This window comes from Trichechus manatus, unplaced genomic scaffold (genome assembly GCF_000243295.1).
Source record: "Trichechus manatus latirostris isolate Lorelei unplaced genomic scaffold, TriManLat1.0 scaffold00085, whole genome shotgun sequence".
Classification (NCBI taxonomy): Eukaryota; Metazoa; Chordata; class Mammalia; order Sirenia; family Trichechidae; genus Trichechus; species Trichechus manatus.
In genome coordinates, this window is record NW_004444021.1 from 3118008 (window position 1) to 3145649 (window position 27642).

General features: G+C 35.4%; 1 protein-coding gene across 1 annotated transcript in view; it reads right to left on the minus strand.

The window, feature by feature from the left end:
* CACNA2D1 (calcium voltage-gated channel auxiliary subunit alpha2delta 1) overlaps nt 1-27642 on the minus strand; it is a 537607-nt gene that overhangs the window by 118447 nt on the left and 391518 nt on the right. The window contains exons 7-10 of the mRNA XM_004381473.2: nt 24590-24721; nt 13068-13137; nt 10716-10766; nt 7945-8044 (exon numbers count right to left, since the gene is read on the minus strand). Of these exons, the coding sequence (XP_004381530.1) occupies nt 7945-8044; nt 10716-10766; nt 13068-13137; nt 24590-24721 (353 nt within the window). The remainder of the gene's footprint in view (nt 1-7944; nt 8045-10715; nt 10767-13067; nt 13138-24589; nt 24722-27642) is intronic.

Consider the following 27642-nt stretch of genomic DNA (forward strand, 5'->3'; position numbering starts at 1 on the left):
TGTTGACAAGCATGAGATGTGGCTCAACATAAATTCTTCCTGAAATCTAGATGGATGATTTTATTTTATAAAACATAAATGGAACTACTCTCCTAGAATTTATTTGTCACAACACTGTATTGCCATGCCATATATATATATTATTATTTTATTGATTATTATATATTATATATATATTATTTTACTGAGCTCGGGCAAAAAGAAGGCCCATTTTAAAAAATATTTCAAGTTTTGGGATGGAGAAATTGCTTGCGAGTTCAAATCGTGCCATAACTTTAACAACTATGCTCATTATCACACGCAGAGTAGGAATGGCCTTACTCTAAGGAAAAAAAAACATGTTTTTGTAACACATCAGATAGATTTTAGGAGGACAATTGGAATTTAAAGCATATAAGAAAGTAACAATCCAAACTGTTGTGTGAACAATGAGATTCAGTACTTAAAGCAAGCCCCAACTCTAACATTAGTTGTTATTAAAGTGTCTAACAAGTGAACTTGCTACAGTTTCATAGATACTAGCAGAAAAATACAAAGCCTCTGGGTATAACCAAAGGGCAGTTTATTCCTCAGAGCGCTAGCTGTAGCCAGAGTAACATTTTTGTTTGCATGGTTCCCCACTTCCCAATTTCCACAGGAAAATGCAAGGAGGATGAGATGTTGCCTGCACAGACAGTATGGTGCATTCTAAGTGTGGAACCCTGAGATAAGGAAGCTTCTGATCTTATGTAGGACCTGCCGACAGCCAATCCATCCTCCCCTCCAGAGTGAGAAAAATACCTTTATTATCCTGCAATGTAAATCTTTTCTGGGAAAGGAGACTTCTCCATCTTTACCATCCTGGAATGCAAATAAATCTGAGCAATTTGGCTCTTATGTTTAGATATGAAGAAACATGACAGATTCATGAAGATTTGTTTCCCAGTAGTTGGTAGAAAATTGTTGGAAAGTAATAAAAAAACACAACAGTAATAATAACCATAATAACAATTATAATATATATTCATTTTAAATGTGTCATTTCATTAGGTGCTCAACAACAGTTTGGCAAGATAATATGATTCTGGCCATTTTAAAGAGGAGGAAACAGATTTGTAAATGTTAGGTTACTTCCTCGAGGTCACACAGCAGTTTCAAAGGTTGAGCTTTATTCCTATTCGATTCTACTAGCGTATCTAGGAAGCAGGATTGCCTAAGAAGAATAGGAAGTAGGTCAGTCAACTAGAGGTGAGAATCAGTAATGTTGTCAATGCAGGTATGATGTATAGGCTGAATGATTTCATCATGTTGTTCTTTACTCGATGTAGACCAACAAATATTGGTTCCCTGATCCCTATTCAAAGTCCTTGTGGTACAGTGGTTAAAGTGATCAGCTGCTAACCGAAGCGTCGGCAGTTTGAACCCACAAGACGCTCTGAAGGCGGAAGATGTGGCAGTCTGCTTCCATGAACCCTAGGGGGCAATTCTACTCTGTCCTATAGGGTTGCTGTTGAGTCAGAATCGACTCGACAGCAGTAGGTTTGGTTTTGGTTTTGGCTCTGTAGTCTATGGAAAACAAAGAATTTTACAATCTTTAGAAAATCACATTCTAAACAAAACTTTTTTTTTAAATATGTATAGACACATGATCACAGACTTACAGAGGAAAGTACCCTAGAAAATCTGCAAACTTTTAGGAGTTGCATTTAGAGGAAAGATTCCAGCTGGAGAAGGGCTCACCTCTCTAGTCTCCGCTTAGCCATGTTCCCTCACTTCTCAGTTTACACTTAACGTTTATAGACTATCACTTCTAGAACTGTTGTCTAATGACTACGATCTGGACAAAAGTTGGTGCTTACTTTAGGAGAAAAAAAAAGTTCTCTCCTACAACCAATAACAAAGATATTAGAAGAAATTATATTTTGATTATTTTTTTCTGCTGAGTTAACAAAGACAGCCATTTTATAATGACCAAGAATTAGTAAAGCTTCCTAGAAGAAAACTGACTCAAAGTTCCTTAGCATAACTATAACATTTATAACCTAATTCTTAAGTAAGGAAATTGCGGTTGTGTTGAAGTATGTAATCACTTTCTTCAGTTGTTAACTTCTAAAATATTGTCTGCAACCAGTATCCATTTTCCTTTCATCCTCCACTGGCTTCCAGTACTTTACTCCTAAAACTCCAAGCTCAATCACGTTCAAAAACGAATTCCACCCCCTCTGTCAACATTTGAAATTTCTCCTGTAAATCAGAACATGCTGCGACTGAATTGCTGCTCCTATCATCTACCATTTACTTCTATCAAAGCGTATAACTGGATTAGTGGGAAAACAGCTATATTATGCTTGCAATTAAGCTTTCCCTAACAGCAGGCTTCCTTTCTGCAACAAAGAACAGCTCGGGAGATAGTAGAAACACCAGGAAATGATGAAGCAGTAGTTCTGACATCTTCTATAAGATTTAAGCATAAAATTACTATTATTTTAAAAAAGAAGACACTTAGAAATATAAACCTAAAAGTGAAAGGCTGCTTGGTTTTTCTATCTGGTAGTAGTGGGCAACTTTGGAAAAGTGTTGGGGCAGATTGCGCCATTACTCTTGGTATGACTGATGTGATCTTCGGAATAAAAATAAAGAGAAACGCATGAGGGCTTTGTGGGCAAATTACTGTTAAATTTAACTATAGAGCCACGCTCAGGTTTCCTCAGCGTCTTATTACTATGAATCCCTGTAGTTACAAAAGCTTAAAGTTACACTGTAGCTTTCTTAGATTCCCAGTTTCATAGAGATGAGAAAAATAAACACACAGACACACATACAACCTGACATTATAAATATATTTTCAAGGATTTTCTTTCTAAGTATTTTCATTAAATTGCTAAATGTGTATTTAATGAGAAGTACCAATCTGTTAAAAACAAAAATATAACTTTGTCTTACCAAAACGTTGCACAAGTATTCTCTTTAAATACATCAATTTCAGCCAATTTTTCCCACAAATGAAGCATGACAACTAATAAAACTGAAGAATTTATTTTATCTAGTGAATTAATGTGATTGATACTAAGTATTATATAAATGTAATTAAGAATATATGAAGTATGATAAGAGCAACAAATACAGGATATTTTTATTTTATTTTACAATTTCTTTCAGTGTTTCAGCTACAACTAATTAGTGAACTTATTTTATCTTTTTCTTGAAGATTCAAACCAGGGTTTTGAACTGGTTTATTCACAATCTACATTTTAACAAGATCCCCAGGTCATTCTTTAAAATGTAGACTCTGATTCAGCATATCTGGGGTGGAATCATTAGCATCTGTTGGGAACTTGTTAGAAATGCAAATTTCTCAACAGAAGTTCAACCGAAATGAAACAATTCGAAGCCCTGATCAAACTTATACTTTTTTTTGTTGTTGTTATTGTTATCAAATATAGACTCTTAAACAAGATAGTTGTGCTCCAATCCTGTCTTTTCCCTTTGGAAAGTTACTAGAATTCTCTCTACCTTTATTTCCTCATTGATAAAATTAACAATAATATTACCTACCTTACATGGTTGTTGGGCAGACTAAATGAGTTACCCTGAAAAGCACTTAGAACAGTTTCTGCTACATGAACAGTATTCAAAAATATTAACTCTAATAATTACCCATGACTTAGGATTTAATTCAGGATTAATGTGCAAATAAGAAAAACAGTGAACATATGTCTACTTTGGGTCTTGTTTGCATTGATTTTCTCAAAAGCAAATCTATGTTTGGAATATATGATCACATAGCATCATTTAGTGACTCTTCTATCATGAAAATATACTAACGCACATTCAGAAATAATGAAACGAAACAAAACTGTATTATTAACAAAACATTCAGAGTATAGTTGACAAAAATTTTTCTTATGTAAATAAAAACCATAAATAACTGAAGAGGGTAAGGTAAATTAAACTAATTTAAACAAAGTAAGCCAATATACTAGGAGCTCAGATCAGTAATAAATTTCTTTAGGGAAAGAGTTGGGGAATCAGTATTACTTTTCATATGTTTTCCTGAAATATTCACCTTATAATTATTGTGAGTTATGCATCCTTCAATATCACTCTCCTTCCCTATTTTGAGAATATAACTGAGATGTTTTCATAATTTTTTAAACTGAGTCATTGAGGTGCATTAAGCCCAGATCAATTGTGTCCCCAGCCCTTTCTGCAAGCAACGTATCCTGTTTACCCATTTGCGTTTAGCTTACACAGGTAAGCTACACATTAGGATGCTCAAGTTCAGTAAAACCGCTGCTAATGCACCCATAAAGTCTGCATTAATCTAGTTCACAGAAACCTCAAAAAAAAACCATACCACTGTGCTTCTAAATAATTCTGTTTCTTACGTTAACAATTTTTTAAAGGAAATGCATAGTTGAAAACCATATTTTAGGAAAAGAAATGGTCTTTAAAACTCATCAGGCATTAAGAATTCTAGTGTCAATCCCACATAAGTCCTCTGTTTCAACTAGAAAAGAACCATTAGTTGTCAGCTAAATTTTGAAAGCATAAAATTCATTTAAAGCCATTCCTACTGTTTAATCATAAATTATTTTAAAACATTTATTAATAGTGTTGTTCAGTTTCTAGCTGAGGTAATTGCTTTTGGTGTCCAATCCATATTTCCATGCATGCCAGCCCAACTTTTAACCATCTAAGGATGCTGGGAGCCCTCTGCCTGTGCACATGGTGGTCTGGAAATGCCAGGGAATCAACAGTCCCTAGGGGCAGATATGAACATTAAATACCCCAGGTCATGAAAGCATCACTCGGATTCATGCGATCTATACTAGTTTCCAGAATTTTCCAGCATGAATAAGCCCCAGTTGCTCAGACTGGTACTTCATTGATAATGCATACTTTGTTAGTTAGCGTCTCTACTTTGTTTTTCTTTCTCCATTTCGCTAACAATCTTTCCTGAAATTACTTTCCAAATACACCATTTGTACTTAAACCCTTGTTTCATGGTCTATTTCAGGGGAAAACCCATCTAAGACAGTGGGTACCAGTAGAAGTCTTAGGAAACAGATCCTCAGGATGGGATTCTAGAATTGAATTACTCACAGATGCTAACAAAGACTCCAAAGGTAACTGAGTGTACTTAGTTAACTGGGGTCAAGAAAACCCCTCATATACCAGAGCGTCACAATTACTAAGACTTTAATCTATGGCTAATTTGATCAGAACACAGATGTAAGGGGAATGCAGTGGCTTACACAATATTCCTAACATTTGAGGGATGGGGGTGGGGTACAATGATAATCATAATGGCTAGCAGTTGGTTGGTTGCTGTTAAATTTCACCAAAGACAATGACAAGTTCAGTTCAGCTAACTATACACACAGCCACAGTGGAAAGCCCGAAGATTTCTATGGCATCTTATAAAGAAATTTTCATATCTTATAGTGGGAAGGCCAATATGTGCCAGAAATTAGGCTCAAAATTTTATTTTGAGAATCACAGATTTATAAAGAAGGCTGAATTCACAGCCCTGGTTAACTCTCCCATGCCAGAGTCAGGGCACTGATAGGCATGGAATAGCCCCCTGAGACTAGGACAAGGATATCTGGTGGATGTACTTCAGAAGGTTGAACCTCCGGATTCCCCTACAGCTTCTGGGCAGGCAGAAGTAATCCCTTCCTCTTAGTTAGAGGGTCTCCATAGTGACTCATAGTAACCCTACAGGACAGAGTACAACTGCCTTATAGGGTTTTCTAGGCTGTAATCTTTACAAGAGCAGATCGCCAGCCAGGTCTTTTCTCCCATGGAGTGGCTGTTGGGTTCACAGCTGGTGGGTTCCAACTGCTGACCTTTTGGTTAGTAGCCTGGCACTTAACTATTGTGTCACCAGGGTTCCTTTATAGGGTCGCTATAGGATTGCTATAAGTTGGAAATGATGGAATACAACAAAAACAAGAACAGTTAGAGGGTAGCAGCTTCTCCACACCTAGAAACCAAGAAAGATGAAGCCTGCTTTCCTCAAGATCTGATCCCATCTCCCGTTAGGACTTCTAGGCAACAAATAGGTCAGGTGTCAGCATGGCCCACCTGGAAATGTTCAGTCTCTGCTTTAGGAAATAAAAGAGAATACTCAACAAAAGAGCTGCAGGATCTTCCTAATAAGAACAAGCAGATACTGGGAGAACATGATGGAAATGCATCTTGAAGGATCTTGAAGCAAAATACAACTGGTCATCAACTTAGTGTGAAGGAACAAGTAGTCTGAGATAAGAAAATGCACAGTGGCAAATGGCTTGGCTGGTTGTTCAGGGGCCTGGAAGAAACAAGACTGGAAGAGTCCTAGAAAAGAAGCCCAGACAGAGTCCCAGACAAAGAAATATGTGCATGGACCTATGGGAACAGGTACAAAATGTACAGATCCCTTTGTATCACATCAATGATCAGTAGAGAACATTTATCACAGAGGAAGTACAGAACAATCAGGTAGATAGGATGATTTGTTCATTGGAAGTTATCTAGCCTCTGTCTGTGGCTACCATAGTGTGTGCACAATGGGCCCATGACTGGTGCATCCTGGGGCAGGGATAGAGGATATGCATTGGCCTGAACACATAGCTCCTTCTCACCATGTTTGATATAGCTACTGTCACTGGTGGATAAACAACCTATTGAAAATAGTGCAATTCAAGGATAATAATCAGTCACTTCATGGTAAATTGATTATATTAGATCCCTTAGGCCCAGAAGGAGGGGTAAAATTTGTTTTTCTTGTTATTAATACATGTTATTGATACACTCCAGTTATGGATTTTCCTTTCCTACCCAAAGTGTCTCATCTAGTATCCACTAATCTTCAGGGTTCACATACTGCCAGATTTATTTTCATGAGATTCTGCATAATATCTCTTCAAACCAAGCAATGCATTTTATGGCAATAGAGGTCCAATAATAAACACTTGACCACAGGATCCACTTGGACCTACCACATACTGCATTACCGGAAGTTGCCAGCCTTATAGAACATTGTGACAGTCTCTTAAATGTGCAACCAAGTCTCTAGCTTCAGATGATATCCTTTGTTTGGGATGTTGTTTTTTAATATATATTTTGAGGCATGGTGCTATGTCCAGTGGTCTGCTGGAGCCAAAAATATCTTCAATTTTTGTCCAGAGAGTTATATCACCCTTTCCACCATAAAAAGTTTTACCTAAATTTCATTTTTACTTGATTTATTTACTTCAGAGTGCAGTGCTTTCCATCTATGAATAGGAAGGTCTAAGTTCTGGGGAAATAAGACTTCAAAAAGAGCACATTCAAGAGTCTGTTGGCCATTGTGTTAATAACAAAAACAATTTAAAAACATAATACACTATAGATATGCATCCAGTGTGGAAAAATAAGCATTACAAGGTACAGAAAATTGTCATAAAATCATACTACTAAATTGCAAGTTACTAGGAGTTACAATGGTATCAATAAATACAAGGTCTCCTGTTACCTGTTTAAGCTCCCCTGGAGTGTAGGAGACTATGTGGAATGCTATTCCATCATATTCATTACTTCAGTTACTTCACTCAGTGTTAAACCCTTAGAAATTCAAAAAGGATCCCCGTGTGGAAGTACAGGGGAATCAGTAACTGAGACAGCAACTTATTACTATAGTCCTCAATAGATCAGAAATATCTCAGCCTATCTACGATAAGGAGCCTTGGTGGTGCAATGGTTAAGAGCTCGGCTGCTAACCAAAAGGTTTGCAGTTCAAATCCACCAGCTGCTCCTTGGAAACCCTATGGGGCAGTTCTACTCTGTCCTATAGGGTCTCTATGAGTCATAATTGTCTAGATGGCAGTGGGTTTGGTTTGGCTTGGTTTATCTATGATAAAATCCTATAAAGTCTTTAAAGCAGGAAGAGAGAGAAATTTCTGATTTAATTCAGGGAAAACGCAGTCATCTTGTACTTACTGAAGCCACATTCACGAAATCATCATCCGAGAGGGTTTCCAACATTTCAGAGACAGAGGTTCGGATCAGTTTAAGAGTCAGTCCACTAACACTTCCACTCCTATAAACAGACAATGAGTCCACACGTATTACTCAACACTTAGTTAATCAATGACATCAGGCACCATAAGGAAAGGTAATTTATGCATTGACTGTAGCTCATTTAAATAATATTCAAATAATTTGGTCTTTAAAAATCAGTAGTAGAAAAAGTCAGACATTTTGATAGAATGGAAATTATAAGAAACCTTCCCTTTCTTTCCTACCAGCATCAGTATGTATATATTTTTAACTAAAATGATCAAAATTGCATGTTAAATTACTATTTTAAGAAAATACAGATGCTCATGGCATATTCACTTATTCAGGAACTATGTACTGAATACCAGATCTCTTAGCTGAGCTAGAAGTGAGGGCTACAGAGGTTACTAGGCATAATCACTGCTTTAGGGTATCCATTGCTTAACTGGATTAGACCAATAATTATAGAGCAACATAACAACTGTGATAATAGAGTTATGGACAAAATGTATTACTCTGTACCCTAAAAATAATCTCTAAGGTTCAATCTTCATCTTTCTTGTCTCTACGTATTCTGTGATGCTTGATAACCTCACTTATTTGGAAAGCTCCAAACCTCAACTCTACAGATAGCTCCCAGATCTACATCTCCAGCTCCTAACATTTTCACAGTTCTAGACTTCTAGCTGTCTGCGAAACAACTACAGGTCAATGTGCAAAATGACAATTTAATTTCTTATAAAACATATTTGTCTTTCATCTTTCTGTCCTTGGTACTAACTGAAGTAGATATCAGTCATACAATTTCTTCCTTCCTCTCAGCCTTCCTACCCAGTCAATCTCCCTTATTCATAGTCCCTTCACAGTGCTCCCGGGACAGTGATGTCTCCACTCCTCTCTCCATTCTAGCCCAGGGCCTCATTACCTGAAGATGCTGAGCTAGGGTAACAGCTACTCCTATCTAGATCTTAGTCTCTTCTCTTCCACATGTTGTCAGGTGAAACTTCTGGAAATATATCCTCATTCAATGCTTTTAATAGCTACTAAATAGTTACCTTCTAACTAACCAACTATCTGAATAGCCTTGCATTTAAATACTTTTATGATCTGCCTTTGTTTTAAAGTTTTCTCTTTCCTTCCTCCACCACTTCCACCTAGTTCCCCCTGTGCAACTTCGCTTCTGTCAATTCTCCCACCTGAAATCCCACTCTTTCCTCTGCCCTCCCATTCCATGCCTTGTAAAATCTTAGCCATTCTTAAAGACTATCTTAATTTTATGACATTCATGAAGTCTTTCCTAAAACCTTAAATCAAGTGCTCTCTCTCTCTCCTATAGACTCCCTTAGTGCTATATCAAACTTTATGATATCAACTACATTCTATAATTCTTTTAGTTACTTAAATATGGTTTAGTTTCCCTAATACATTTGAATTATCTTTGAAATCAGTGATCATGTCTCAATCATCTTACTCTCTATGTTATCACACGTATGAAACTCAACAAATTTCTGTTGAAAGAATAAAATGAAATATGGGTATTTCAATGAGTATTTATTTTCAAACCTGGTATATTAGTTTGGCTTCCACAGATTTTAATATGAGAAATTATTACTGAAAATTAACATACACCCAGCAGGGATATAATATACTGCATCACCACTTATATTTATACTTAAGAAGAATAATAAGGATTACCATAGGATGCAACCTCCAGAATAATTTAATTAAAATAGCATATGGTTTAAATAAATTTTAACGAATGAAATGAAAATTAACATTTAAGTTACATTTGCCCAACTCATTTATCTGCTCTTTTTCAGGGTGGGTTTTAAGCTTTTAGAGAATTAAATTGAACTTGTTTACTTCTGGTTAAATCTTAAAATGGGAAAAATTTCAAATAGTAATAACTGGCTGCAATAGGGATGTATTTGTCTCCAATATTTCTTCTAATGAGGCAAAGAAAATATGAGGAGAAACTTTTTTTCTCTCAGGTAAAGTAATTTAAGGATTTTACACTTCATGTTTTTAATTCCTTGATTTTACTCTCCCCAGTAGGATGTATTATTTTAGTAAGCTCTACACTTCATCTTCAACCTTATTAGAAAAAGGAGGGGAATCAATAAAAAAAATCTATCTATATATGTGTGTGTGTGTACATATATACATACATACAATCTCAACTTGAGGCAATGTAACACAAATAAAATGACAACTCCTGGAGTTCATTCTCGAGTATCAGTGTTTCCCTTGAAAACATTCCAGTTTTGAAATTTAATATTTATCTATTTCTTTGGTCAAATTCCTAAAACTGGATTGAATCATTAAAAACTAAGTGCCAATTATGTGCTTCTACTTGTTTGGGTTTTTCTTGTTTTTGTTTTGTATCAGGACCACTTAGTTTTAGAAATGCCTGTACTTCAGCATTGTTCAAAATATAAAGCAAAAATGAGTAACTGTTCAAAAAGCTCAGATTGAGAACCATGCCATGATTTACAATTCTGATATAAGTAATTTTCAATGAGTAAGATTATTTTTGTTTTATTTCTGTCTTAATATGACTTGTTTGTCTGTAGATAAAAGTTATCATATTATTCCTTGTCTTTTTTTTAACCTATCACACATTTCACAGTCTCAACATATTACTGCTATCTGTAAATCCTCTCCCCCACATTCTTCAGTCTATAAATAAAGAGGTAATATTTAATACTTACACATCAACAAGAATAAGCATGTCTTTGGGAGATGCAGCTCCTTGGATGTACCTGAAACAAATACCACATAAATATTTTTTTCCTGCAAATTATCGAATATAGAAATTGATTGAATTGATATTTATTGATCTCTGACATAAGATCCTTTCCAAGTAAAGACCTGCTTCCATTATGTCTCAGTAGACAATGCTCTTTCATTCACCTTCTGTAATGTCAACTTGGAAAAAAAAAAACTAAATTTATATAATGTTAGAGATGTCAGAGGCATAATATTAAAATGTTTTTATAAAATATTAATAAAAATTGAGAGATGTATTTTAATATTAGCAGTAAAAAATTAACTTATGGAAGGACACTTTTCTGAAAAAAAATTATCGTGAACTCCAATTTGTTGACCACAGGTTTTGAAAATTGCTGAAGTGAATAACAGATTATGTCATATTTTTAAAAGCAAAAAAAAAACATAAAAATTGGTAAGTTGCTAAGAACATGAAAAAGCAACCTCAACATAAAAGAAATACAACGGGCCAAAAAGTATTTTAAAATAGAGCAATATGTAATGTTCAAGTAGCTGCCCTCAAACTTTACAGTCTCACAATCACCTGGAGAGCCAGCTCAAAATGCTCATTCTCAAATTCATCTCCAGCTGTAGAGAATCAGAATCTCCTCATTTTAAAAAGACTCTGGGAGAGTTTTATTTACATGATTCAATGATTCTGGAGAAAGATAAACTAGATTACAGGTGGAAGACCTCCAAAACTCATTTTGCCTGGCCACAGACTGATGGGGAACGGAACTGCCTTCCCCAACAGGAAGGGCTGCACCAGGACTCAACTTTCTAGTGATCTCTGAGGCCTCTTTGCCCATCACTCTAAATCTTTCTCTGAAGATTTCCAGATACTTGCCAATTAGTTTTCCGACAACATCCAGCAAAATTAGTATCTACCCAGGACCATGTGTTGATGAAGCAGCTATAATTTATAACCTGCATTAAGTTCGTTTCTCACACTTGCATTGTAAGAAGGTAAAGTAGCAAGGCTGCAGGACTATTCCCATGGAAGGCAAATCTAGTTTATGTCTAGCTTCGTAAACCCTGGTCCTGTCATGCCTCTTAGGATATCGTCTGCCTCTTCTAGTTGACACTCAGCTTCTGAGTTTCTCTCCAAACAACCAGTTCCTGAACCCAAACCATGCGATGCCACAGCCTTTGCCTTCACTCAACAACTCACAGCTCCATACGGATCACATTTGGAGAAGTGTTAACAAGAATAATAGGTGAAAACTGGTGCTATTATATACATAGCTGATACTCATGTAAATTATTGTACTCTATAGGACAGAGCAGAATTGCCTCCACAGAGTTTCCAAGGCTGTAAATGAAAGCAGACTGCCACATCTCTCTCTCTAGGAGCAGCTGGTGAGTTCAAACCGAGCTCTTACCAATGCGCCACTAGGGCTCCTCATTCATGGCTGGTATTCATGCGAATTGCTACTGAGACATTTAACAGGGCATCTAAAAAGCCTTAAGTACCTGTCCTTTAAATCAGCTTCTATGCTCCTTAGAATACGTAGGAACTTAGCAAAAAGTCAGAAATAACCTATATGTCCAATAATGGGGGATTGCTTAAATAAGTTTACTATATATTCATTCTTTTAAAATGATGCTGTTTAAGTGTGTCTCTTCTTATTAAAATGCACTCAAAGATATTGATATGAAAAGAGTAGGTTGCAAAGCAGTATGCTGTGTATAATATAAACTAATTAAAAAAGATACATCCTCACATTGCATACGATGTTAAAAAAAGCATATTAAAATATAAAACAAATGTATTAATAGTTGTTTTGCAGTGAATGTAATTATGAGCTATCAATATTTTTTTAGTTTCATGTTATGAGAATGATTGCTTTAGTAGTGAGGAACAAATAAAATTTCTTGTTGGGAAAATAAAACCTAAGCTGTATGAATATAATCTTGGGGCCAGTTCTCATTAGTTCACTGCCAGAGGCAAACTACCCCCAACTGTATCCAGTTGCTTTGTTAGAGCTCTACCCCAAGCAACAGAAATCCCCAGCAGCTAAAAAAGACTTAGAACTGACATTGAATATAACACTTAAAATAGTACATTTGAAATGAATTTGATTAATCATTTCAGAAATATTCATCATTCTCCATTTGAATGCAGCATCTTCATTCACCTTTAACTAAACATTTATTTTTAAAAAAATAACACCAGAGCTCTTTAAATAAGCAGACAGCATTCATCCCAATAAGATTCACTCCAACTTTTTAACAAAGAAAAAGTAATCTTCTTTTGTCATTTTGTCTGTTTCACGACACCCAAAAGTTCTTACCATGGTCTTCTGCGTACATCATAAAGGTCAATCTTATTTGGAGTCCTACTATTATCAACCCATGGAGAAGCTAAAAAAAAAAAAAAGAGAGAGAGAGAGAAATTAAGTCACAATATTAGATATGTTCTACAAAGATAACGTAATACTAATACAATCATAAAACACAATAGATGCATAAATCAGTTTATCTACAGTAGTGCTCAAATGGAAGATGTTATTTTTATACCCCCCAATAGTTTTGTTTTTTAAAGTGGAAAACAACATAGCAGTACAAAAGGAAGTCAACGTAAGTCAATTCTCTTTTTCACATTATTCCAGAAATAACCTTTAGACATAAGGGTGTTTTGGGTGCTGCCCTATATTGTTTTACCAGGTGGTAAAACATTTTCTTTCTTCTCTACTAAGCAATAAATTAGCAGAAGTTTTATCTTCATGAATGGAAATTGTGCTTTAATTATTTGATGCGTATATTGCCATTCAATGCCATTTTTCTTGGTCTGTCAGAAGATTGATGTTTTACTTGGATTGTTATCATGTAATACCATGATAACATTTTTAAACTTAAACTTTTGAAATATTCACATATTGATAATTGCCACCCCATGCAGAAATAATTAAAAAGTTAAACTATAATTAAAATAACTCCATAAAACTGTTTTCCTTAATTTTATTTGAATGATTTGAATTAATTCAAATACAGATTTAGAATCTTGTGTTAAAGTCACAGTCTTTATCATTTTGTAGTAATGAGAAAAACTAGTTTGTGTAACTGTACAAAATTTTAAATGCAATTAATTTACACTGATTCAAATTAACTCTCTTCTTTCTTTACTGAAAATGCTATACAACACGTGCACGAACACAACCTGATGGAAAGATAAAACTAAAAGCTGGTAAATTGGATGATAATTTTATGTTGAAGAAGTCCTAATCCTTGAACATGTTTAGACATATGATTCTTCAAAAATTCCTACTAATAATCCATACGCCTTATGCCATACAGTCCAATTTACCCTTTTATTTACTGAGAAAACATTACAATAACAGAGAACTTTACTGAGAGTTCAAGTTTATAAGCCATTTTGGATTGAACTTTTTCCCTCCAAAATACGTTTCTGATTCCTGGTCCTTGTACCTGTGAATTTGATCCTGTTTGGAAAAAGGGTTTTTCTTTTGTTATATGTTAGGATCCAGTATAGTTTGGATCCTAAATCCAATCACTTCTGAGTTATTAAAATACCAGAATAGACACAGACATAGACAAACACACACACATACACAACACACGCACGAGACAAGACAAGTGCCATGTGAGGATCGTCTACAAGCCAAGGAACCAAGGAATGCCTGCGGTTACTGTCAAGAAAGGAATTGACGTGGCCAAGACCCTAATCTGGACTTTTAGCCTCCTGTGAGAAAATAAATTTGTGTTCTTCAAAGCTACTTGTGGTATTTGTGTTACAGCAGTACTAAGTAACTAATACATTTGTCAACTAAGATAATTCAGCCAATTAGAATTTGTTGAAAAAAAAATATTACTAAGCCTCCCCTTGACTGTGAATTTTTTTTCCTTATTAGTCGCTACTTTATAAAATGATGTACTCATTTTAAATGACTAATCACATTTACATGAAATGATATGTTTAAACATAGCCGTCCCCAACAATATTTACTGATATAGTCAATGTAACTGAAATGGTAAATTTGCTTTATTTCCATACTTTCAATTTGTCTTTGCAGGAACTGAGAGCCAGTGAGATGAAATATTGATTCCCCTATCCCCCAAAATTAGACAACAAGCATGCTGGCAAACATATCAGTTCACTTTCACCTACTCCTCTCTAATACCAGGCTCCCCAAGTCTTAGTGATAACTTAAAATTTAAATAAATCATATTCTACTTTCATTACAATGTTCTGCTGGATATAGACTTATTGCTTCTCAACTCTAAATTCAACTTTTTATTTGCTCTATGAAAATAGATCTGTCCCTTTAAATACTTTTCCTTTACCAGATGGCACAATTTTAATCTTCGTTAGAAGATGATACAGGAGAGGCATTGAATGAGAAAAGGGTTTTTGCTTCTGGTTCTGGTTTGTTTGCTCCGAAAGCTCTTGCAGCACGTGCAGCTTCTTTGGTGTCTGGATCCTGCAGTGCACTTGTATTTCCCGATTTCCCAGAGCTCAGCTCCTACAGTGCTTGTAGCCTCCCCAGGCTCAACTCCTGCAACATAGTGGCTTCTCAAGCATCTGGTTCCTGCAGTCCACAGCAGCCATCAGCACCTAGCAGCCAGTACTCCCCTGGGGCATTTTTGTAGAGGAATGCCTCCGATGAGACACCTGGAGCCCTACAGGGTGGACTTCCAGCAAGTTCCACCAGTGTAGCACCAAAGTTGCTTCCCTGTCATTCAACATTCTGGTATGTTGTTAGCTGCTGTCAAGTCGGACCCCGACTCATGGCAACCCTATGCGCAACGGCACAAAATGCTTCCCAGGACTGTGTCATCCCATGATCAACTGTGGATAGACCTTTGTGATCCACAGGGTTTTCACTACCTGATTTGGAAGTGGATCACCAGGTCGTTTTTCCTTGACTATCTTAGTCTAAAAGCTTAGCTGAAAACTGTTTCAGCATCATAGCAACATGAAAGCCTCCACTGACAGAGGGGTGGTGGCTGTGCATGAGGTTCACTGGGCATGGAAAGTGAGAATTCTACCAATGAACCACCCTTGCTCTCGTAGCCTTAGGCATAGTGGTAATTATATATCTGCTAGTTTTATATTATTTAGAGCTCTCTTCACTTCCTCTACCCATCCCTCATTGCTCCAATCCCGGTTGTAGTTAATAATTTCTTACACTAAATTTTCCCTTTTCAAAATACTGTGTTTTCTCTCTCCAGTTGGACCTAGATTGATAGAAATACATGGGTGAGATAAGAGAGGTCAGATTAGTTATCACTGCCAATACAATAGCAGCCACCATGAGCTGAAAGTGGTCAGCCAATGAATTTGATAAACAGTTTAATGAAAAACTAGAATTTGAAAGTCATCTTTAAATTAGATTTCTCAGTTCTTTACAGATCACATTCATCTAGGATTTCTCTTTTCACTATAATTGCTAATTGAAATTAACTGTGATTACTACTATACTCCATAAAATTTATGCCTTTCTTTAAAGACATAAAAAAGGACTATAATTTATAATATGAACTAGACTATTAAATTTTTATAGTTTATAATCTTAGATGATTTATATTTTAAAATACAAATAACTGTCTCTTCGAAGTCTTCTGAGGTATTTTCTATGATAATATCCCCTTGATTATACTAAGTCAAGATATTTATGTTACGGGAAAATAAAACAATATAATTTCTTCTGTAATATGACTAATTTCTTGTAAAATTCCATTGTGGCATTTAAGTAGTACATTATTTACATAAGTTTAGATTTATGGAAGGTCAAATTGTAAGAAGAAGAATAACTATAATATCTATACTGCAATTCCCTTAAATAATCAGTTTCACTACCATGCACAGTAAAAGCTACATGTTTGAAAAGGAAGTCAGAGCTTCTGAAATCCCAGCTAAATATTAAATGATATCCCTTTTGCTACTTCGAAAGGAGACAGGAGTGAAAATGACAACACAAAAAACAACATCTCATTTCTGAGTGCCATCATTGAAGGTGATAATGACCATTTTTGAGGATGTTTTCCCCTAGTCAAAAATGAACTGTGGTTGTGCTTTTTACTAAATGTACTGGACTACAATTCTACTTCATATGATTTTTAGGGATGTGCTATGGCAGTTATCAAATTGCTGATTTACGAAGGTGTTTATCTCTATGTTAACTCTGAACACCAGATATGAGGCAGAGAAATATTTTTAAGAAATTAGATTTTAGAGCCATTTTCTACTTAATATGACCTAAAAATAGAAGGGTATCAGTTTTTCATTTCAGCTGCTTAAGAAATAATAAAGCAAATAATGATGTATTGAGAAAAGACTCTCAATTGCACCATTTCAAATGGCTAACTGCATTTCTAATTACCAAGTTCAAATGTATTTTTCTAATTCTAAAAGACTTCAATTTTTTGGTCTCATGAAAAGAAAAGTCAATTTTACACACTCAAAAATGATTTACAAGCCATCCCCTGGTCCTTTTACTGGATCTAATTGGTGTTATGCAGATCTTTATTTTAGGCTTGTCTCTATTCATCTACTACAGATATCAGTAATGGTTCTGAATTGTTGTTGTTAGGTGCCATCAAGACAGTTCCCAAGTAAAACAGAATGAAACACTGCCTGTTCCTGCGTCATGCTCACAATCGTTGCTATGTTTGAGCACGTTGTTGCAGCCAGTGTGTCAATCCATCTCGATGACAGTCTTGTCTTTTGCTGACCGTCTAGTTTATCAAGCATGATGTCCTTCTCCAGGGGCTGGTCCCACCTGATAACATGTCCAAAGTACCCGAGACAAAGTCTCACCATCCTCACTTCTAAGAATATTCTGGCTGTACTTCTTCCAAGACAGATTTGTTCATTCTTCTGGCAGTCCATGGTATATTCAATATTCTTCACCAACACCCTAATTCAAATGCATCAATTCTTCTTCAGTATTCCTTATTCACTGTCCAGCTTTTGCACGCATATGAGGCAACTGAAAATACCACAGCTTGGGTTAGGCGCACTTTAGTCTTCATAGTGACATCTTTGCTTTTTAACACTTGAAAGAGATCGTTTGTAGCAGATTTGCACAATGCAGTATGTCATTTGATTACTTGACTGCTGTTTCCATGGGCGTTGACTGTGGATCCAACTAAAATGAAATCCCTGACAACTTCACTGTTTATCATGATGTTGCTTATTGGTTTGGTTGGGAGAATTTTTGTATTCTCTATGTTAAGGTGTAATTCACAGTGAAGGCTGCAGTCTTAGATCTTCATTAGTAAGTGCTTTGAGTCCTCTTCACTTTCAGCAAGAAGGGTTGTGTCATCTGCATAATGCAGGTTGTTAATGAGTCTTCCTCCAATACCGATGCCTGGTTTTTCTTATATAGTCCAGTTTCTTGGATTATTTGCTCAGCATAGAGACTGAATAAGTATGGTCAAAAGACACAAAGCTGATGCACACCCTTTTCCTGATTTTAAACCATGCAGTATCCCCTTGTTCTGTTCAAACGACTGCCTCTTGGTCTATGTACAGGTTCCTCATGAGCACCAGTAAGGGTTCTGGAATTTCCATTCTTCGCAATGTGACCATAATTTGTATGATCCACATAGTTGCATGCTTTTGCATAGTCAATAAAACAGGTAAACAGGTAAACATCTTTCCGGTATTCTCTGCTTTCAGCCAAGATCCATCTGACATCAGCAATGATATTTTTCACTCCACATCCTCTTCTCAATCCAGCTTGAATTTCTGGCAGTTCCCTGTTGATGTACTGCTGCAACAGTTTTTGAATGATCTTCAGCAAAATTTTACTTGTGTGTGATATTAATGATATTGTTCGATATTTTCTGCATTCTGTTGGATCACCTTTCTTTGGAATGGGCACAAATGTGGATCTCTTCCAGTTGGTTGGCCAGGTAGCTCTCTTCCAAATTTCTTGGCATAGATGAGTGAGTGCTTCCAGCACTGCATCCATTTGTTGAAACATCTCAGTTGGTATTCTGTAAACTTCTGGAGCCTTGTTTTTCACCAATGCCTTCACTAGAGCTTTGACTTCTTCCTTCAGTATCACTGGTTCATATGCTACCTCCTGAAATGGTTGAACGTCAACCAATTCTTTTTAGTACAGTGATTCTGTATTCTTTCCATCTTCTTTTGATGCATCCCGCATTGTTTAATATTTTGCCCATAGAATCCTTCAATATTGCAACTCGAGGCTTGTCTGTCAGTTTGTCATACTGTGGTGGCTTGCATGTTGTTGTGATCCCGGAAGCTTTGCCACTGGTATTTCAAATAACAGCAGAGTCACCAATGGTGGACAGGTTTCAGTGGAACTTCCAGACTAAGACAGATTTGGAGGAAGAACTTGGCAATCTACTTATTAAAAAAAAAATGGCCAGTGAAAACCTTGTGAACAGCAACAGAACATTGTCTGATGTAGTGCTGGAAGATGAGCCCCTCAGGTTGGAAGGCACTCAAAATACAACTAGGGAAGGGCTGCCTCCTCAAAGTAGAGTCGACCTTAATAATGTGGATGGAATCAAGCTTTTGAGATCTTCATTTGCTGTTGGGGCAGGACTCAAAATGAGAAGAAACCGCTGCAAACATCCATTAATAATCGGCACGTGGGATGTATGAAGTATGAATTTAGGAAAATTCGAAGTTTTCAAAAATGAAATGGAATGCTTGAAGATTGATATCCTAGTCATTAGTGAGCTGAAATGGACTGGTGTTGGCCATTTTGAATAGGACAGTCATATGGCCATATGGTTCTAAAATGCAAGCCATAAAACTAACTCATTGGAGGCGTACTGCATGGCTCACAATATATACAGGAATCTGGATGCTGCTGTCCTAACTACCATGAACTTTATTAAATGTCTTTTGGCATTGCATTTTAAGATGTGTTTATTTATCTGTTTTCTGTCTCAGCTACGTGTGAGCTCCTCCAGTGCAGAACTCTTTCACAGTCCTATTGGAATCCTCGGAAAACCTAGATTCTTTCAGAAACAGGAGTTTTACAGCCTTCTTATGATCAGTACTAGTCTCTCCTCTCCTGCCAGCCTGCACTTGACTATACTGAATTAATGAATCAAATAATTTTCAGATTTGACTTCTGCTTCTGAACGAAGAGACTCTTGCTGTTCAGATGATGTCATGTATTGGCTTGCAAGTGACACTGGCATTCCATTGTAATATTTCCAGATGCTTCCCCTAATTTCTTATAGATATACAAGTAGCAAAATTCACATACAAATACACAGTATTATTTCCAAGGATAAATCAACATAATTAAAAAAAATAAAAGTCCTTATAATAAAGATACCAAATAACCCACATAAACCATTTTTATTTAACATAAAGGGATATTTGTCTGTCAGCAGGAGTAGCAGATAATAAGGACAAGTTGTGTGGTTAAGTGGAATATTCAACAAAGTAAAAGGACACAAAGATTTAATCATTTAGATGGCCCACATGTAGTCATTAGGTGTGGATCATAAATAAGCTCAGGCATAGTAATTTCTATGAAGTAAGAGATGAGGAGGTTTTACTGGAAAAAAAATGTCAGATACTTGCTACACAGAGAAAAATATGTACTCTGATAAACAGGTTTCTATTTTGTAAGAAAATAAATCTAATTAGATAATGATAATAATGATATAATTATAAAAACAAAAAATGAATTACGTATTCTACAGAAACATGTAAACAAGCTTCCTGAGGTTTATTTTTTGTAAGTCAATAATTCCTCTTAGATGATGATGATAATAGCATATTCCCTACAAATATACATATGGTGTACCTAAAAGAAGTGCTACAAAAAGTTTAGTACTTTTGACAAATTTTTTTTTAATTTTTATTAATCAAATATACTGAACATAAAAAAATTACACAGCAAAGATTGCTCTACATATCTAAAAATTAATGGGACAAGGTATGGAAATTTAGGAATGCATAAAGGAAAAAGGAACAGAATGAGAGATTTCTTTCAGAAATTAAAAAGAGGTGTAATTTTTAGCCATCTTTAGTCACAGTTTTTGTGTAAAGTGTTATCCACAGTAAAATTACAAGCAGCTCCATTTTCCTATTAGCATCCTACTTAATAGTCTAACCGGTGAGCAATAAAAGCAGTCATTTAATCAATTTAAGCATTACCGGATTCATAGATGATTGTAAAGTGAACTACTTTTGCAATCCTTACATGGGAGGGGAAAAAAAATAACAAATTTAGGTAAGAGATGAGGTTATGTAAGAGACAATGAAAACGAGGTATAAAATCACCTCTACAAATCAGGATCATTTAAGAACTTCAAAACAGTTATATTATTATTTTGCATATATATGTGTCCCCCACACATTACAATTGATGGATAGCATATAACAAGGAAACTCTGGTGGCATAGTGGTTAAGAGCTACAATTGCTAACCATTCAAATCCACCAGGTGCTCCTTGGAAACTCTAGGGGGCAGTTCTACTCCGTCCTATAGGGTCGCTATGAGTCGGAATCAATTTCACGGCAATGTTTTTTTGTTTTTTAAAAATATAGCAAAGCATATCACATAATTCAGAACGTGAAACCCAGCACTTGGGTGTAAATACAGATATTATGCACCCTCCTGTAAGCATCTAAAACTTTACTGGTCTAAATCAAATTCATCTCTTTACTCCCCAAATAAAATTACTTCTGATTTCTTACCTCAGTAAACAGCCCTAACATTTTCATATCTACTCATTCTAAAAATTATGTTTACCCTAACTTTCACCCTATGACTATCATTAACTTTATTGATTTTCTTTTGAAGTCCTGATAACCTCATCTTTTCCATTCAAGAATTATTCTATTTAATTCCTACTTGGTTCCTTGCTCAGACCTTTAAAATTTCCACATCTGTCCACTATAATAGCAAACCATCTGGTTAAACTTCCCTAAGTGTTTCTCTTTCTAATTAACATAAACACTGCTGTGAAGATGATATTCCACTGCCCAAAATGTTAGTGGTATTTTGCCTACACATTAAATCTCAAAAAAATCATTCTGATATTCAAAGCCACATAATTTGCCATTAACAAGCCTTGTAATGTGATAATACTCCTCTTTGGTAACAAACTACTAGATTAGCCGGATTTACTAGTCTCGAACTGTACTTGTCATCTGCCTGTCTTTTTATCTTGTCCCTTTCTTTCTTCCAGAATTTTTTGCCTTTTCTTCTTAATTGACTTGTTTTACAATCCAGAACTTCAAAAATCTCTCCTATGACTATAGCCCATAATTACCTCTTCTTTTTCAAAACTTCTGTTGCAAATCTATCGCCATAGCCTGTCCAGTTCATTTGACATTTAATCATGTAATGATGTGTATTGTTATATAAATTTAAAGATATATAAATTTTGGCTTCTTAATCAGAGAAAACATTTTCTGGAGGGCAGAAGTAACTTATATTTAAACACAGTTTTGTCCATAGTAACTATGGCCGAGATGCTCTTGTCCCCACTATCTCTTCTCCCTTTCTTACTTAGTAATACAACCCCACTTTTTATCAGGGCATATGGCCAACTTGAAGGTAACTGTGACCATAGACTAAATTCTGGCCAATGTCACATAAGAGGAAATCCCTTGAGAACTTACAGGAAGTACCCTTAAAAAGAAAGACAATACTGTTCTTTGTCCCCTAGGAAGCAGGGCAAGTAGCAAGGGGGAACCCTGAGGCAGAGTCCACACACAAAGGATGACAGGGAAACAAGACAGAAGTGTGGACACCGACCACTTTGTGACGCCTCTCTACTGGCTCCACACTATATAATTCTATATTCTTTGACAGGAGTGAGAAGTAAACTTTCACAGCATTTAATTACTATTGTTTTGGATTTTTTATAATTGGTAGCTAACACTAATCTGAAGTAATATACTAGACTTTTAATAATTATTGGCATAAAAACAGTAGGTTAATCAATTCAATTTGAAATTAGGTTATACAGTCCCCAACAATGTCATGAATGCATTTATTGTTAAAACACCACGTGTCCATTCATGAGCATCACCTTTTGGCTAATAGTTGAGTGCCTTACCATCTGAGCCACTCAGGGATTCCAGAAACTGATCAGGCATATTTTAAGATAATTGATCAATGAAAACAGTACTGCTATAAATACCATAAATTTTGAAGCTCAACTGTTGTTAGCTGCCATAGAGTTGACACTGACTCACGGAGACTTTATGTACAGCAGAATAAAACATTGCCGGGTCCTGTGTCAGCCTCACAATTGTCAGCGTGTTCCAGTCCATTGCTCCATCTGTTGTGCCAATTCATCTCACTGAGGGACTTCTTCGCCTTAAGTGACCCTCTACTTCACCAAACATGATGTCTGCCTGCAGTGACTGATCCCTCCTGATGATGTGCCCAAAGCAAGTGAGTCTGACAATGTGCTGTTGTGATCCATAAAGTTTTCATTGGTGAATTTTCTGAAGTAGGTCATCAGGCTTTTCTTCCTAGTCTGTCTTAGTCTGGAAGCAACCTGTCCAACATGGGTTACCCTACTGGTATTTGAAATACTAGTGGCATAGCTTCCAGGATCACGGCAACGTGTAAACCACCACAGTACAACAAACTGACAGGTGGTGGGAAGCTTAATTGTTATTCCGTTTTCTTCGAAATGGCTAGAAATCTATCAAATGTTTCATTCATGATTAAACTAAAAATAACTCTTTGAGTTTCCTTGTTATCTGCTATTTGATGTTTAAAATACTATGAATTTTTTATTCAAAATGTGTTATACAATTTAAGAAGAATTGGTTGTCCATATAAAAAAGTTTACATTGTACACAAGTTCATTTGTGTTTTATTCAAGGAAAATGTTAACAGATGTAACAACAAGGAAATGTTTCCCAGAGGTCTATTTAACATTAACTCAAGATACATTAGGTGTCTTTATTGTAATTCCATGATTTTGAAATGAACAAATGAGAGAGGGCAGAGAAAGAACAAATGATTAATAAGACATTGAGTAAATGTCATATGCAGATGAAGTAAATTTTAAGTTTTTTTTCTTTTTTTTAATGCAAGTAATTATCTAAAAAGAATAAGTGCTGCCTACATTGGCATTTCAATGAGCCACTGATTTCTAATTACAAACCCAATTACTGCAGTAATTGGGACAATTTCAGGAAACATTAACAGGTATAATGAGTAGTTTGTATCTATAGTTTCTATGATGCATAAGAATTCACCAAAGTTAATAGCTTTTGAAAGCAGGTTTAATAGCTTTAAAGTGTATTTACATAAATCAGTGGAGAACTTCTAAAGTAAAGCACTCATAAATTACACTGATTTTCTGATAAGCACATATTCAATAAAGATGTCACTAGTCGTGGGTTCCAGCTTCAGCTATTCCATGAGCTAGCTGTATGACTGGGGAAAGCCACTCTCGTTATCCAGCAAAACAAAGACTGTGGACTTAGCTAATATTTCAATTAGTTTCTAAAATTTCTTTTCAGTTCCCTGGTGTGACTCACAACTTGGTCCATGCTGCGCAGCTGGACCTTTACTTCACCATTGTTTCAGGATTCAAGGTAACCTCCCATTTCAGGTATATTCCTAAGGACACCTGATCATGGTCCCACTTCAGCCTGGCCTGATTCCAGATACCAACCACTCCAGCCATTTCTCGAGTGTTTTGGTTTAAAGCAATTTTGATGAATATAGAGCCATGAAAGGAGGGATATTCTTTCCTTAAAATAATTGTATGATATAACTGTTGTCTTCTTAGATTATAGGAGAAGATAACAGAGTGTTCTCAAGAAATATTAAAGCCAATATTTTCATTTGATACCTACTGAATCAGAATGTACTTACCTGGATAATATCTGGCCAGGCCTGTGGCACTGCCAAACACCTGCCACAACAATGACGGGTCTTCCTCTCGATTTTTTTTGAAAACTTCATCTAAGGCACTTGTCCAGTTGAGTTCATTTAACACAATTGTTGCTAACAAAAAAAAGAGAAAAGAAAAATCAATCAATTAGCATTTATAATTAATAATTGAATCTGCCATGATTTGCTTGCAAAATACTACGAATTTAGGTTGCTTTGTCTATAGAAATATTCTAAACCAGTGGTGATCAAAAATTTTTAGATATGGAAGTATTTTTTCAAACAAAATTGTATATGATGGTGTCCCTGTTGACAATTCAAACCCACTGCCATCAAGTCAATTCCAACTCGTAATGACCCTACAGGATAGAGCATAACTGCCCCATAGGGTTTTCAAGGAGCAGCCGGTAGATTTGAACTGCTGACCTTTTGGTTAGCAGCTGAGCTCTTAACCACTGTGCCACCAGGGCTCCAAGTCAATATAGGTGAGTAATTCTTTGTTGTGGGGGCTGTCCTATGCATTATAGGAAGTTCAGCAGCATTTCTGGTCTCTATCCACTAGATGCCAGTACTATTGCTCCAGTTGTGACAAGCAACAATGTCTTCAGACATTGCAAAATGTCCCCTGGGGACAAAAGCACTCCTGGCTGAGATACATAAAACAGGCAATAGCAAAGCTCTCCTTATTGAGGAGGGGTGGGAGGCCTTCCTTATCCACAGAGGCAGCTCTGAGGAAACTTATAGAACACCTCAGAGCAGGTCTGACAACCACAACTTCGGCTACTCTTGATGATTCTCTGTAATATACTAACATAATCTGGTCTGTTACCTGAGTTAAAATAAAATGTTTGCTGTTGATCATAGCTTATTGACTGTGATTATACAAGAAAAAAATACATTTTGAGAAAGAAATTCATTCAAAGGCTTGACAATATCAGTGTTTGAAACAGACATTACCTGACACTTTATCAATACCTTTATGAACAATAGTTTGTTTTTTCTGGTTAATTCAATTAACAATTAAAGCATGGTGCTAATAAGGGCCAGGTCATTCATTTGATAGCTGTTTATAACTACTGCCTGATCCTGGCTAGGGATTACAAACATATTTCACTCATTATAATGAAAGAGAAGCAATTTTAATTTTGGATGTAATATGTGTTAAAGTAGTATAAAATTCATAATTATGGGCCTCCATGATCATAGCATCCTAAGTCCAACATACTAAATTTTTAATTGGCTTAGAATATTATGTTCACCTTACAAAAAAGATGACATAGATAATCTCATTTTTTTTTCTTTTCATATGTAAAATATGTACCATGCCTCCAGCAAATTATCAGATTGGGCCACTCTGCATTTGAAAAGCTATGGCAAACTTGAATAGTGGAATCCTGCTTAGGATAAAGAGTGGCAATACTGCTTAACTTTCTTCTATTCTTGTGTATGACCACGGCAAACAAAGGAAACAAATTAAATACATGGTTAAGTCATGCACAGAGTTTTTTAAAGGTAAAAGAAAAAGAGCTTCTATCAAGAAAGATCCACAGTATATGTGTTTTTATTTTGAAGGATATCATTTCCAAAAAATGAAAAGCAATAAAAACAAGGGGATTATAAAACTGTTCTGGGACTAGCAGCCTAACGCATTTCTCATTATTGAAAACTAACAAGATTTTCATTTTTATGGATGTGATTACTTTCAGAAAGATCAGTTGTGTATGTGTGAATATTCATGAGCTGGGTCAGATCCATACTGAATGTGAGAAACTAGTGAATTCATATTCAAAAGTATGATCCAATAAACAGTAAGTGGCCAGTTATATGAAAATTTAAATTCACCATAACTTGAACTGATACTCACTATTCATGAATATTTATATTAATATACAAAACAGAGAAAAAGAGGGACATTCTACTTTTCTTTAAACATTCATGAATTTTACAGTAATATTCTGCTAAACGAATAATGACATTTATTTATGATCCAGATAGACTTCATTAATACCCAATCTATTCTAACTATATTCAATTTCCTTGAGTCTTTAATTCATACTGAGCAACAACTGACATCTAATTAATTTTCATAAACTTTTATTTGTGTTTGAGGCTGCTTTTTTTTTTATTTGATAGCTTAGCAACTGATAAGAATTAATTAGGTTCTGATATACTGATTGTGAATGATACTTTCACATACAGGGAAACAAGTTAAGTTATGAAATATTGTTATTATCATGCTGGTATATTTTAAAATTTCCACTTTGTATTTTTTAAAAATTATCTTTTCCAGATAAGCCATTACTAAGTTAGACATCATAATGGTTTCCTTGAAATTTATTTACTTACAAATGAGCAAAGCACATTAAAAAAAATTTTTTTTTCAGATTAGACACTTGAACCATGGATCCTTGGAAGTTTTACTAAGAACGTAAAGATGGTATTGTCCACCTATCAGGTTAGCAAGGTTTATGAAGTTTGAAGATAGTGTGTAGCAGGGTGTGAGAGTGAAGATACTTCCATTTGTCACTGTACATTTATAAAGACTTTTGAATGCAACCATTATTGTGTAAGTCACAATCTTTATTTGTACATCTAGAGCCAGAAATCAAAATTCAAAAAATTTGCTGTGAGACAAAATTAGTACAACCTCTTTGGAGGACAGTTTGGTTGTACATGTTAAAATGCACAGTCTTTAATCTAAAAAATTCCACTTTAAGAGATTTATACTATGAAGAGACATGGGTCTCCAGGCCTTCATCAGAGAATTTTAAAGTAAGAGTCATTCATTCAATTATACTGTTCAAATTCCTTAAAATACAAAAAATAGAAAGAATAAATTGTCACACTAGGAAATCTTTTTTTTCCAAATTACTTAGAAAGCTGCTAAAAAAAAGTAAAAGAAAAAATATGTAAAGCATGGGAAAAATATTATTCTACACACTCCTTGGTTATTTGGCTATATTTTTCTGATCCACATTATGAATTTTATTTTATTAATAAGCATATTTATATTATATTGGTATCCTGAAATGAAC